General features: G+C 34.2%; 1 protein-coding gene across 19 annotated transcripts in view; it reads right to left on the minus strand.

The window, feature by feature from the left end:
• The window catches only part of Trip12 (thyroid hormone receptor interactor 12), a 148,437-nt gene that overhangs the window by 37,912 nt on the left and 95,880 nt on the right, over positions 1-14,645 (minus strand). For 11 of the 19 annotated variants that reach the window (XM_026396213.2, XM_026396212.2, XM_026396226.2 and 8 more), the window contains 9 exons: positions 11,758-11,906; positions 7,931-7,966; positions 7,757-7,852; positions 6,765-6,857; positions 6,422-6,583; positions 4,458-4,526; positions 4,183-4,348; positions 1,245-1,362; positions 972-1,131 (listed from right to left, as the gene is read on the minus strand). In XM_026396213.2, coding sequence (XP_026251998.1) covers positions 972-1,131; positions 1,245-1,362; positions 4,183-4,348; positions 4,458-4,526; positions 6,422-6,583; positions 6,765-6,857; positions 7,757-7,852; positions 7,931-7,966; positions 11,758-11,906 — 1,049 coding nt within the window. The remainder of the gene's footprint in view (positions 1-971; positions 1,132-1,244; positions 1,363-4,182; positions 4,349-4,457; positions 4,527-6,421; positions 6,584-6,764; positions 6,858-7,756; positions 7,853-7,930; positions 7,967-11,757; positions 11,907-14,645) is intronic. The other 8 variants (XM_026396232.2, XM_026396233.2, XM_026396229.2 and 5 more) reach the window with 1 other exon arrangement.

Here is a 14,645-nt window from a genome sequence, read left to right on the forward strand (position 1 = left end):
GCTAACAATACACAAAAGAACCAAGTTCACTTTCACTAATAGTAGATTTCTTCATGAGAGGTTTTAATTTTACAATGTATGTCGATGGTTAAATTTTTTCAAAAATTCATTTTCAGACACTAACTGGAAAACATCTTTAAAGACGGATGTCTTTTAAAGAAGTGTGATTTCCAAGAATATTCAAATATGAAGGCTGAAATTAGAAAATAAAATTTATAGGCATTTTATATATAGAAAATATTAGTAAAGGATACATAATATCTCAATGCAATATTTCAAAGCTGTGGCAAACATTTTGCTGATTTGAGAATTTAAAAAAATATTTCAGTGTAAACATTAAGTATAGAAATAAAAATGAAATATCAAAATAAATAAGCCAGAAAAAAAAAAAATCACTGTTGACATTTTGGTACTTTCCTTTTGTATTATTCTTCTCTCATGAAGTTCCCAAAAGATTCACATAATTTTTGTGTATCATATTTTTCATTTAAGTCATTCAAAATCTATCCCATTAATAACCAAATTATGAGTTTACATATGTATCATAATTTCCTTATCATTCACCCAGGGCGAGATATTTGTTTTCATGTTGTAGCTCTTAAAAATTACGGAGGTATGTAAATCTTTGTTTGTGGGAGATTTCTTTTGAATTGAAGTAAAAGTAAATATGTTTTAGAAGCATGTAGCCTAATTTTTCCAATGTTTCCTTTCAAGAATGAGGAAACTATGGAACAAAGAACTTAAATTACTTGCTCCAAGTCAATCAGGTAGTTAGCAGCAGAAGCAGGACTAGAACATCATGTTTTCTGACCTGAACAGAAATGAGGACCTTGTTCTCAGGAGACAAAATGAGAGAATCTTAAGTTAATTCAAAATTGAGCACACCGAAAGTATACACACCCACCTCCCATTCCATCCCTACACCCACTATCCACCAAAATAGACATATTTAAATGGTACAATGAAACTACTACCTCAATGATCCGGCTGTCAATCCTGTTATAGGGATGCCAGAGGCCCCGGTCATCTCGCCACTGCCATATCGCACCGTCTGTGTTCTGTGCATTTCCCTTCTTCAACATGGTATCAACTGCAAAAATGCCTTCTTTTGGTAAACATGGCATAAGTTCACTGAAAACAAAAAGTGCAATTACTTTAATAAGTAGCTTCCTGAACTATGGGTGAATGTTAGACCTCTAAAATAACCTCACAAACTATAGAATTATTATTAGCCCCATCTTTACCAAATCAGGGATGTCAGTTCATATAGTTCTTGAGGACTCCGTGGAACAAGATCAATTTGCTCTTGACAGCTTCCATTGGAGGCACCACACAGCAGGAAGTGAAGAGTTTCTGCAATATCTGTGAAACCAGCAAGAAAACACAAAAGCCTATTAAATTAGTTGTAGTACCTAATTTAAGAGACAATCAAGTTGGGCATGGTGGCACATGCCTATAATCCCAGCAGCTCAGTAGGCAGAAGCAGGAGGATTGAGTTCAAAGCCAGCCTTATCAAAAGCAACTCAGTGAGACCCTTTCTCTAATAAAATTCAAAATGGGGCTGGGGATGTGGCTCAGTGGTTGACTGTCCCTGAATCCCTGGTACCAAAAAAGAGAAAGGGGGTGTGGGGGATGAATAAATCATTCCCTAGGGGAAAACAATCACATTGTCTTATAAAACAACATAATACAAAAATTAAAGTTAAAAAAAATCCAAATTAACTACAATAAAAACCTAAGAAGACATTTTATGTAGATTTTAATCATTTCTTTCTAAGGACTTCACTCTTGAATCCAAACCTTCTAGCTGGGTTATAATTGAAATTACAACCATCTAACCTGAGAATGAGAAATTTTTACTACATTCCTTAAGGAGTACAGCACTTTGTACAAAAGTACGCTCAACATACTGGTATTCACATACATTGATATATATACCTTTGATTCAAATATAATGAAAATGTATGGCAAATAGGATCTAATGTAGCACCTGGGAACACTTGGAGCTTCCCTACTATGATCAGGAAAGCCACTGCCTTATTTGACATTGCTTAGTTATCAACTTCATATAGAGGCTCATTTTCATAATTCTCTACATAAGTTTCCATTCCCAGAAGATATTAATCAGTTTCTGGAAGATGCTGCATGAAAACTGCCCAGGTGCACTGATAGTGTGAGTAGAAAGAACTTCCAGTCTCCACAGGTTTAGTCACTCTGTGGACGAAATCTGAGGACAGAGCTGAGTCTCTATTGGTTGCTAGTGTGTGTTTGTGTTTCTGTAATTATTACAGATATGCAAAAATGCACAATTTTGAAAGTGATTAAAATTTCTAAAAAAGGTAGTTTTTCTTTTTTCAAGAAATGTGAAAGGCTGGGCATGATGGTGCACACCTGTAATTCCAGTGACTTCAGAGGCCAAAAGTTTAAGGCCAGCCTAAGGAAACTGAGACCCTGTAGCCAAATTTAAGGGGAAAAAAAAAAAAAAAAAAAAAAAACTTAAAAAAAAGCTGGGGTTGGTGCTCAGTAGTAAAGTGCCTCTGGGTTCAATCCCAGTAACCAACCCCCCCCCCCGCAACACACACACACACACACACACACACACACACACACAAATTGTGCATTATCAATTTTTTTTAATATTTATTTTTTAGTTGTAGTTGGACACAATATCTTTATTTATTTATTTTTATGTGGTGCTAAGGATAAAACCCAGGGCCTTGCACACGCTAGGCAAGTGTCATCAATTCTTGAATTTTTTTTTTTTTTAAAGAAATTGAATGACCAGAAACATAGATAAACAGAAAAAGTCCACATTTCCTCTCTGATATCAATATAGGGAAAAAAAATTATGTCTAGCAGCCTCCACGATAAATGTGTGCGAAACTTCTTGGGAGCTACAGAGGTGAAAGTATGCATCATGTTAAATTCCAAAATGTTAAAACAAAGTAAAGCAGTAATTTCCCAAACTTGTATGTACTACTATACCACACAACAGCTGCAGATAATTTGTGAAATCAAAGTCATGGAAATTCTGAGCTAATATAAAGTTTAAAGAGCTCCTGGGGACTTTAATAGTAAGAAAAGTGAATTGAGACTATTCAAGAAGGAATCAAATCTTTCTTAGTCTTATTCAGGCCAAGAGCTTGCTGTTCATGACACAGGCAAAACAGTCATCTCTGAAGTACTTTTAGGAAAGACTTAATCTTTTCAATTAGTCTCCTCAACAAACACTTGGTCTTTCTATCAAGTTCTGTGCCAATGCACTAATTCACAAGAAATTCAATTACATAAAAACTGAAGTTTCCCCAAAAATAAAATATTATACTGCTAAATATACTGTCTGAACTAATGTACCAAAAGCTACTTTATCAGTGAATATCATTGCTGACTCCCAAAATAATAACCTCAGAGATCAGAATTATGGGTATGAAATTAATCATAATTATAGGTGTTCCAAAAATGTGATCAATACTCTACTAGAAATAAACAAAATATGTTTTCTGAAGTCCCAATCCTCTGACATTAATTTGTGAAATCAAAGGTTTAAGGCAGAAAACAATCAACTGCATGCAATACTAACACAATAAAATTTTATTTCCTGAACACTGGGTAAGGTATGGAAACACAAAATTAGCAAAAAAGTAAAACACTTTGAGCTTTTGAGGGAAGAAAACATTCCAGAATCACATAAGCTGCTGGAAAATATGGGCAAAAATGATTTTAGTACCCAAAAACTGAATGCAAGTAGTTATTGATAACATAAAACTCAAAATTCTAATGAGAAACGCTTGTATGATTCATATTATATAGAAATCAATGATCTTGGGTCAATAGCCCCAAATCACCAAGGATTAATTTTTTAAATATTTTAAGTGACAGTATTAAAATTCTGTGTTAGAAACATTAATATATTGTCCAATATAAATTTTATATACATACACACACCCATCCATATATATGTATGTTCCATGACTCCCTGCTCCATTCCCATGAAATTGAACCCAAGGCCTTGCTCATGCTAAGTGAGTGCTGTACCGTTGAGCTACATCCCCAACCCAATATTTTTCTTCCTTAATATCCTATGCCATTCAAAATCTCTTGTTTGGCTTATGTGGACTTTACTTATCAATGAAAAACAAGTGACTTTTCTTGCTTAAAATGCAGTCATAGAACAGCACTTACTTTGCTTCATAAGTTGAACAGCTAATGTTGGACAGTTGGAACACATCAGAGAAAACATGCGAACTACCATTATAAACATCCCAGAACTTAAAATTGGTGGAGTCACAACCAACAGTTGTTGAACATTTGTAAGCAGATCTTTGGAAGCAACCTGCTGGAGTAAATTCTTCATGAACACAAGAAAAAAAAAAAAAAAGAAAGAAAGAAAGGTTAAATTGTGGTTTGATAACTCAACAACTTTAGAAAAGTATGACCAATGACAAAATGCTGATTACCTCCTCATGTTGGAAGTTGTCCACGAGACGTGCAAAACAAAGGCAAGTACTTTCTACTGACTTTTTGTCCTATTTTTTTAAAGAAGAAAAATTAAGTTTATCAATAAAAAATTTGCATGGTCATACTTCATACAAAAATATAATACACTATATTTTTAACTCCTAATTCTCTGAGGGGACTTCAATTAGTAGATATAAGCTATTCAAACATAAATGAGCCTAGGTAAGGTAACATTGGTACTATCAATTATACTGATTTAACAATTACCCTCATTCATAAAGACCACACTAGATGAAAAGCAAAAACACAGTAAAGGAAGAATAAATATTGTGCTTATGTAATCAAATACCTAAAATAAAGGCTATGTCAATAAATATTTTTAAATATTCCAAATAGAAATATTTAAATATATACACACTAAAAAGGCAGAAATAGTTAAGTCTAAGTTTGTGAACCAGGGGTATGCCAGGACTTGAGCATCTACAAATTCTAAACGGGGGGGAAGAGGGCTTGAATCAATTCCCCACAAATACCAAAGGACAAACTGTATTGATAATGCCAAAACTTGTGCATAGATTTGTTATAGTCCGTATAAAAACATTCTAGGAAAGATTCAATTCTACAAAATGAGAAATGATTTACTATTAAAACAAGTTGCTATTCACTATAAAAATTACAATGATCTCTCTAGAGAAAACATTTATAATAATCCTCATAATAAGTGAAAGAATATTTTACTAGTATTTTGATAGACCTTGTTTTTTCCTAATTTATAAGTGGACTTCATACATTAAAAAATAGACTTACTTCTGTAAAAAATAGAAATTGAGGTTTATAAAGCCCTACACCTTTCACTACCACTATGTAACACCAGAAAGAGTGCTACCAAATAGTGGCCAAGTATTTAACGTCTCTGATTTTTATATCTTATTTCTAAATAAGGACATTATATAGTACTGATTATCACAATGAATTAGAGAATATATTTTTAGCCTATAAAAAGATTACCTTAGTCAACTATATTTTAAAGAACAAAGAAAAAAGTGAATGGCATTACTCTGTCTTGATCACGTTAGAAATAAAAATTTAAGGGATGACTCAATGTACATTATCATTTATCCATCTTACATAAATCCCTTATTTATTCAAACGTATTTTATGTACCTAATCTCCCACATTTTTAAGCATACTTTGGGTGATTTTAAAGCCAGATTTCTAAAACCATCTTCAGCATAACAACAAAATTGTAAAACATTACTATATTGCGCGCACTTTCTGTGTGTGTGTGTGTGTGTGTGTGTGTATGTGTGTGAGAGAGAGAGAGAGAGAGAGAGATATGAAGGAAGTACATTCTATGCTAAACATTTATTTACAGTTTTAAAAACTCAGTTTCTCTACAACCTTGAAATTTACAAACCTCCTTTTCATACTTCATCACCAATTCTATTCCTTTGATTCTACCTTCTACATGACTACTCTTAGCCAATGCCAAACAGCTTCAGTCTACATTTTTCATTTCTATTTGGGACAGATTTGTCTCTCTTCTGGTCTTCTTAATCCATATCCTCAACCTGATCCCATCCTTACCCTTTCAAGAAAAGGTGATCTTTCCAAAATAAATTCCGATCATATCACATAGTAAACACTTAATGTTTGCTACAATAACAAGTTAATCTTAAAATAAAAATAATTAAAGGGCTGGGGAAATAGCTCAGTTGGTAGAGGGCTTGCCTCGAATGCACAAGGCCCTGGGTTCAGTCCCCAGCACCACAAAAAAAAATAAAAAATAAAAATAAAAATAATTAAAAATATCAAACACACACATTGCTATTAATTTGGGTAAATACACCAAAATTTTATACAGTAACCTAATAAAGTTATCCCCATTCGAAGATTTATAGTACTAGTTGGAATAACCATAATAAAACTATTTTGTGACCCATAAAATAAGTTCATAATTTACCTGATGGGTTAGCCTTTGGGTTAGCAATGGGAGGGAATCTGCCACAAAATGAAATTCATCTGGTGTGATACTCTGACAGCAATTGGCTGCAATTGCTAGTGCATTTCTTTGGGCATTTATGCTGAAGAACTCTAGATACAGCAAGCAGTCTGCCAAACCACCCTAAAATACAGAAAACTGTTAAGGCAACAAGAACAACAAAAAACTAACTATTAAAAAGCCTAGCTAATTACTTTGGAAACAAAGTGTGCATCTTACAGTGATTGCAATCACAGAATCAGTACAAATGCAGATCTAAAATACAACACTGAATTAAATATAGTCCTTTAGTAACGACACTTACTGCCTGTAGAATGGCTTTACTGTGTCTCCGTGACAACATCTCCAAGGCAGTCAAGGCCTGCTCTGCCACGTCAATACACTGAATAACTTGCAGCTGGGAAAATATAAATAAATAACTTAAGGTTATCATTTAAGTTCTTTTCCAATAACTTAACTTCTACATGAACACAGAATTTTCTCTTATTTTCACCCATCTACTCAGTCTCTAAATGAAACCCACCGTAAGAAACAAGTTCCTTGAGCTTAAGCTATAAAATGGAGCCAACTAATAGTTTCCACCCAATTAATTTGTTCCATTTTGAGATACTGAAAATACATTTTATGTAGAGAATAAATCTTCACATTTGAAATAGGCAAGTTGTTTTGCATAATAATATTTTAAAATCAGGTTTAGAATTACACACTGTGTTCCATGCTTATCAAATAAAACAACTTTTACTGTGCACTGAAAAAGGCCTATAAGCTGGGCATATTGGCAAGCACCTATAGTCCAAGCACTCAAGAGAATAAGCTGAGAAGATCATTTGTGCCCAGGAATTCAAGATAGGCCTGGGCCACATACTGAGATCCTACATCAAAAGACAGACTCATAAGACAAACCAGAAGCACAACATACATACACCATATGGAAAAAACTGTCGTCCACTGACTTAATTTTATGTCTTTACTCAAGGCACTCTGCCTCAACCTTTTCATCTACACAATAAGGATAGGATATAAACAGCTATCAACTTCACTGATGGATTTTCTAGAAACATTATTTTTAAACGAAGCCCATTGGGATGTTCTTTAAAGATATTATACTAATGTGGTAACTGTTCTTACTAAAAATTGTAACATGGGGCTGATTTTATAAATGATTTATTAGCTTCAAACTTTAAGCTAATGGTCTGTAAACCATGAAATATTTTTCTGGAATCTTGGCTAAAAAATATACTTTAGTTTAATGAAAGTTGGAATTCAAGAGTTTTAAACTCTGTTCCCTAGGTCTACCTTTTCTAAAAAGACAGGAATAGCATCCACAACGACGGCAGACGACCGAGGAAGTGCTTCCATCATGTACGTTAAGGCTCGGCAAGCATGGTTCATCTAGAAAGAAAGAAGGCTTTTACTCAAAAACTCAAAAGCAAAACTTAAAGTGTATTTAAAAATACAATATATACTTACAATATCAAAATTATGCTCCATCTGCAGTAATGTTATCTGTTAAAAAGACAACAAAGTAGAAGTTATATTCTTAGAATAGCCCTAGAAACATTTCTTGTTCTTTAACTGAAATGGAAAGGTTTCTATTTTGTTGTTGTTGTTATACCATAGATTGAACCCAGGGACACTTAACAATTAAGCCACATCCCCAGAATTTTTATTTAAAGACAGGGTCTCACTAAGTTGTTGAAGCTGGCTTTGAACTCAAGCTCCTCCTGCCTCAGCCTGTTGAGCCACTGGGATTACATGAGTGAGCCACTGTGCCTGGCTGAAAAGCATTAATCCAAGACTTTTCCTCACAAAAATAACATAAAGGTAAAGCCTAGAAGGCCGTGCACAAGTTACAAGTACATTTAGGATGACATTCGTTACATGCTACAGTTCTAATTTAAGCATATTGCTAAACATCACCACATGACCCAGGTCAAAGTCAAATCCTTTCTCTTGCTTATAACCCAACCTTTGGGTGGATTTAACCCCCTTCAGAATCCCACTAATGTATCACTGGAGACTTATCTCTGTTAATAAATATTTGCCAGATAAATGCACAGAGACTAAAATTGCACTGACATTTGTATATCAGTGCAAATGTCAGCACAGGGACAGGGATGTGATTCAGTGGAAGAGAACTTGTCTAGCATGTAGGAGGCCCTGGGTTCAATCCCCAGCACCACAAAAACCAAAAAAATAAGTGTCAGCCCAGATTCAGGATCACAGCTTACAACACTTATGAACAAGCTTTCTAAACAATAAGCACCATTTAGCTCAGCTTAAAATTCTGAAAACAAGATTGATCATAACAGAAACTGATTAAGACAAATTAATGTAATTATTCCACCTAAGTGATTCTGAACACCTGATTTTATTTGTTTTTTATGGAAAAGATCCTGAATAGATTTCAACCATGTTTTTTTTTTTTTTTCTTAAAAAAAGGAATGCAAAACTGCTAACAGTATATATACTCCATCTTCCTGAAATCTGACTCACCAAAGAAATTTCCTCCTTGGAGGTAAGGCAGTCAATTCATTGTTTTCTAAGAGCAATGGAAAATTTCAAATGTACTAAAGACAAGTCAAAGTATCCTTTAAGTTAAATGTCTTAACTACAATAACAGATATCACATATCATAATACAATACTCAATTGAATATGTATCTTCTCAGCTCTGAATCATACCAGGTACAGGATACTAACATACCAGGTCCTGAAAACAACTTTTGTTTTAAAACAAAAAAATATACATACCCACAGGCCTCACATTTTAGGATCAAACAATACTGAATATCTCAAATCACCTACAATCAACCACATAAGTCTAAACTACAAGGGTTGTCATGTTAACAGAAAGAGTAGTTTAAGTGCCCAACTTTTGGATGGAATATGTATGGAACAAATGGTTATAGCTTCCCATAAGCCAAAAATGACTATTTATGGTTACATGAGTATATGGTAATAGGTAGATATCTATTTTTGATAAAAATGGACAACTCATTAATAGTCAGTATTAATATCATCTAAGGCTCAAATCTAATAAGTACTTAATATTTCAATAAACAGAAAATTAAGTAAATTCAATTATGTGTCAACATTTCTCCCGTAAGGCCTGGTGGCTAATGGCTATAACCTCAGCAGCTCAGGAAGCTAAGGCAGGAGAATTTCAAGTTCAAAGCCAGCCTCAGCAACTTAGCAGGACCCTCTCGAAATAAAAAGTATGAAGGGCTGAAATGTGGCTCAATGGGTAAGTGGCCCTGAGGTTCAATCCCAGGTACTCTCAATCTCCCAAAATTCTCCCTACACTTCATTGATTCTTCATTTTAACTATTGATAGCAAATAGCAAAAGTTAGTTCAAGTCTTTGTTGCTTTATTCATCTATTTTTTGTTACTGGGGACTGAACCCATAGGTACTTTGCCACTGAGCTACATACTTAGCAACACCATCCCCAACCCTTTGATAGGGTTTTGCCAATTACCCAGCTACTCTTCTGCAGAGTATCCGAAATACAGTACTCAAAGGTTATACCCCCCCCAATCAACCCAATTAATAACTAGGCAAAGGAATTAAACAGACAATTCTCAAAAGAAATACAAATGGCCAGGAAATATATGAAAAAATTGTTCAACATCTGTAGCGACGAGGGAAATATGAATCAAAACTATATTGTGATGACATTTCACTCCAGTCAGCATGGCAGCCATCAAGAAAACAAACAATAATAAAAGCTGAAGAGATTTTTTTTTTTTAAAAAAAAAAAAAAGGGAACACTAAATAGGACAGGAAAAAAAATTAACAAAGAAAAAGGAACACACTATCAGTGGAACTGGAAATTAGTAAGACCAGCATGGAAATCAGTATGGAGATTCTTCAGAAAACTACAAATAGAAGCACCATATGAGCCATTTATACCACTCCTCAGTATCTATCCTAAAGAACTAAATTCAGCATATTATAGCAATACATACATAAATGTTTTCAGCAGCACAATTCTTGATCGTCAAACTATGGAACCAAACTAGGTGTCCACTGATGGATGAATGCAAAAAGAAAATGTGGCATATATACATAATGGAATTTTATTCTGCCAAAAGATAAATTTTTTTTAATTTGTAGGAAAATGAATAGAACTGAAATAAGCCCAACTTAGAAAGTCAAAGGTCGTGTTTTCTCTCATATATGGAAGCTAAAGAGGAAAAAGGAAAGGGGATAAGGAATTTCTCATAAAAATCAAAGGGAGATCAGTAAAGGGATGGGAAGTAGAAGAGGGAGAAGAAGGAAAGGAGATATACTGGGGAATGATATTGGCCAAATTATCTTGTAATATTGTGTGCATGTCATAATATACAACTTTAATGCATCAATAAAAGAAATGGAGGGTGGGGGATGACCAGAAAAGATAAGTGTGGTTCCTGTCTCTCTTCAAGACTCTTGACAACAAAAAGGCCATCACTAGATGTAGTCCCTAGTCCCTAGATGTTGGACTTCCAGAATCATGAACCAATATAAACTTTTTTAATATACTTTTTTAAAAAGGTCTCTTTTTTTTCCATCTTAACATAAAACCTTTTTAAAAATGAAAGCCTTTTAAACTGGAAGGATCTATATGGCAATACTGGCTTGTCCACTGTTGTCATGCACATACTTACCAAACACTAAACCTTTCCTGTCCACAAAGATAACCCAAAGTGAGTTTCTTGTTATTATTGCCCCATAGATCAGGAGGTTAAAACAAAAAGCTTACACAATTAGCCAGGTGTGGTAGCGCATGCCTGTAATCCCTGTGGCTGAGGAGGCCGAGACAGAAGGGTCAAGAGTCCAAAGCCAGCCTCAACAACGGTGAGGTGCTAAGCAACTCTGTGAGACCCCGTCTCTAAATACAAAATAGGGCTGGGGATATGGCTCAGTGGTTGAGTGCCCCTGAGTTTAATCCCTGGTACCCCCAGTAACACAGTAAGAGTCAAGGTGTTATTGACAGGATTAACAATTTCAAAATGGGAAACCAGTCATTATCAAATATCAAGCAACTTCATCAAAAAATAGCCTAGTAGAGCACTTGCCTACCATGCTCAAGGCCCTGGGTTTCATCCCCAGAACCTCAAAACAAGAAAAAAGGAAAAAAAAAACTTACATTAAGTTATCATTAGCCATCATTCCTAATATCTACAAGCACAAGATAAAAGTACCTACGTACAGACTCCTCTTAGTTCTATCATGTTTTAAAATTATAATGACAATAAGCTCAAGAACCTTCATAGGACAATTAAGATGAAACAAAGGGACATCATATGCTTACCAAAGCTGGAACGACACTCTTAACAGGAAACCCCCCCAGTGTCTCCTCATTTCCCATGACCAACAGCTGGCACATTTCAATCACTGCCTGAAGCTGCTGACTTTCATCACTGGCTTGTAGTCCTTGAAGAAGCTGCTGGGCCTTAGAACCTTCAGGTGGAAAAAAAAAAAAAAATTCTATTTAAACATTTAAAGAAAGTATTGCTTAGTTTAAGGTGCGTCTCTGATAAGAGGCTGATTTATCTTCCTTGGATTGCAACTAAAGGCTAGGTCTATTATAGGTCAATACACACTACTAGCATAGTCAAAAAAGAATCAAATTAGTTGGATCTGTTCTGCCTTATTTGGTATTCATACAATTTTTTTGTGTCATTTGATTGAGAGAAGCTCATTAGTTTTTTAACAGCAAAAACAAACACTATGACCTGATAACTTTAATACACCTACTTTTAAAGGAATAAAAAACCAAGTAAAAGCTTTCTGCAATAATAAAAACCAAGACCTCAAAGGAAACATTATATTCCTCTAAATATGTACCACCAAAATAAATGGGATACAAGCAACAGAAAAAAGGGTAAGAAAATAAAGACAAATAGAATAATACATCTAACAAAGAAGAGTGAGAAAGAACAAAGGATTCTGTAAAAACATCAAAATAGCCTTTACATCTTCTCTCATTTCATGTGTAGGTTCTGGCTATCGAGTATTTCCCACTTTAAGACACAATTTCATTATCCAAACAATTGGCAAAAACTGAGACTCAAATACCACTGAGAAATGAGTTGTCACTAAGCTTAATAAGACAGTCAAAAAGCCATTTCATTTTTCACAGACATTTTCCTACATGAAACCATAATTAATTCCAATTAACGTTTACCAAGCCTAAAGTTGATGTTTCAAGCCCTTTCTTATACCTTTTCACACTACTCTTTGTTTATCAGGTTTTTCTACTCCATATTTTAACTGTTTAAATGCAAAGAATTTGGAATTTTGGGAGGATATTTGAGGGATACTGTTAACCAATTTGTAATTCACAACAAAGCCTAAAGTTTCTTACTGTAATTAAACTTCAGTAATTTTGCAGGGGAGATAAAAAGTGCACATGGTGATCCTTATGTGTTTTCTTTATTATTTAAGACTGTGACTATTAATGAATTCCATAATTACTGTTGACTTCCTGTCTTGTGTTGATCTGAAAGTACTTCCAGTTAGAGTATACTCTACTTCCAGTTATTTTTGTGTTTATGTGAAGGGGGCGGCACTAAGATGCTTCAAAATTCACTTTAAAAGGATGAAGAAATTCATATTAAGTGTAGCTTAAACAGCACAACCATCTAAAAAATGCCCTTCAACAGGGGTCTTATATCTGGGATGATAATTCAAAGTATATGAATCTCTTTAACAAGACCAATATCACCAAACACCATGAGATAAAAACAACACATGCCAAATTGAAAATAAAGCCAAAACTAAAAGAATATATTCTCTAATATGTAAAGCAAATCCAACTGATATCAGTATATTTTGGATGTAGTGCCATTTTATACTCAAAAATAAATGAGAAACCCCAAAGCATGTTTATTTTTAATATCTATTTTTTTGTTAAAGGTGGACACAATATCTTTATATTTATGTAGTGCTGAGGATCAAACCCAGTGCCTCACGTATGCTAGGCAAGCGCTTTACCTCAGGGGCGCTTAACCATTGAGCCACATTCCCAGCCCCAGCACTTTTATTAATGTGAGTTGTCTACTGATGTTTTTAAAGGGGGGTTTAGAATTAAAGATTAATAAATAAAATTATGTGGAAAATGACAATATTAAAACAATAAACAGGCAAGGTGCAGTGGCACATGCCTGTAATCCCAGGGGCATGGAAGGCTGAGGTACCTCTCAAGTTCAAACCAGTCTCAGCAACTTAACAAGGCTGTAACAAACTCAGTGAGACCTTGTCTCTAAATAAAATATAAAAGGGGCTGGGGATGTGGATCAGTGGTTAAATGCCCCTGAGAATTAATCCCTGGTACAAAAAAAAAAAAAAAAAAAAAAAGGAAAAAAAATTTAAATAAATAGAAGATGGCATCATTGGATATCTGTGGCAAATCATCTTAATGTCAAGCTTAATAAAGGACAACCAGGTTCTCAACTCTACTCCTAAACTCAATCTGTGGAGATGCCATTTGAGATGAAATCTATGAAAAACTAGCCACCATTCTGTCACAAAGATTATTAAAACAACATGAATTCACAAATAAAGACCTAACTCAGTTATTTAACTTTCTTCAAGAATATCCTTGAGTAAAACTAGAATTATTATTATTATTTTTTTTTTTAACTAGAAGTGGCAATAAACAACTGCATTCAATCTCTTACTGAAGAATACAATGACTGTGAGGACAGGTTGGAGCCACTACTTTTATTCTTATATGTTAACTAACAGTAGTTTTACTCAACATACATTTACACAATTAATTTAAACATCAATAAGGTAGAAAAAGATAAACTTAAATAATTACTATTACTAGTTTTCACCTTACTCCATACAAGGATTCATGGAACCTCACTCAAAAACTGAGACCACACTTTGAGAAACACTACTGTAGGTTAAGAGTTAGCAAGCAAATATTTCCAATCTAGGGCCAGAAACATATTTTAGACTTTGCAGGCCATATACTCTCTACTGCAACTACTCAACTCCTGGTTCAAAAGCAGCCATGAACAATATGCAAACAAAAGAATGTGGTTATGTTTCAAAACAACTTAAGGGACACTGAAATTTTACTTTAATTTTCACATGACACAAATTAAATATTATTGTTTAGCCATTTAAGAATGTAAAATCCATTCTTAACTCACAGGCTATATTTAAAAAAAAAAATGCAGGAGGCTG

The sequence above is a fragment of the Urocitellus parryii genome, chromosome 1 (genome assembly GCF_045843805.1).
Source record: "Urocitellus parryii isolate mUroPar1 chromosome 1, mUroPar1.hap1, whole genome shotgun sequence".
NCBI classification, from domain to species: domain Eukaryota; kingdom Metazoa; phylum Chordata; class Mammalia; order Rodentia; family Sciuridae; genus Urocitellus; species Urocitellus parryii.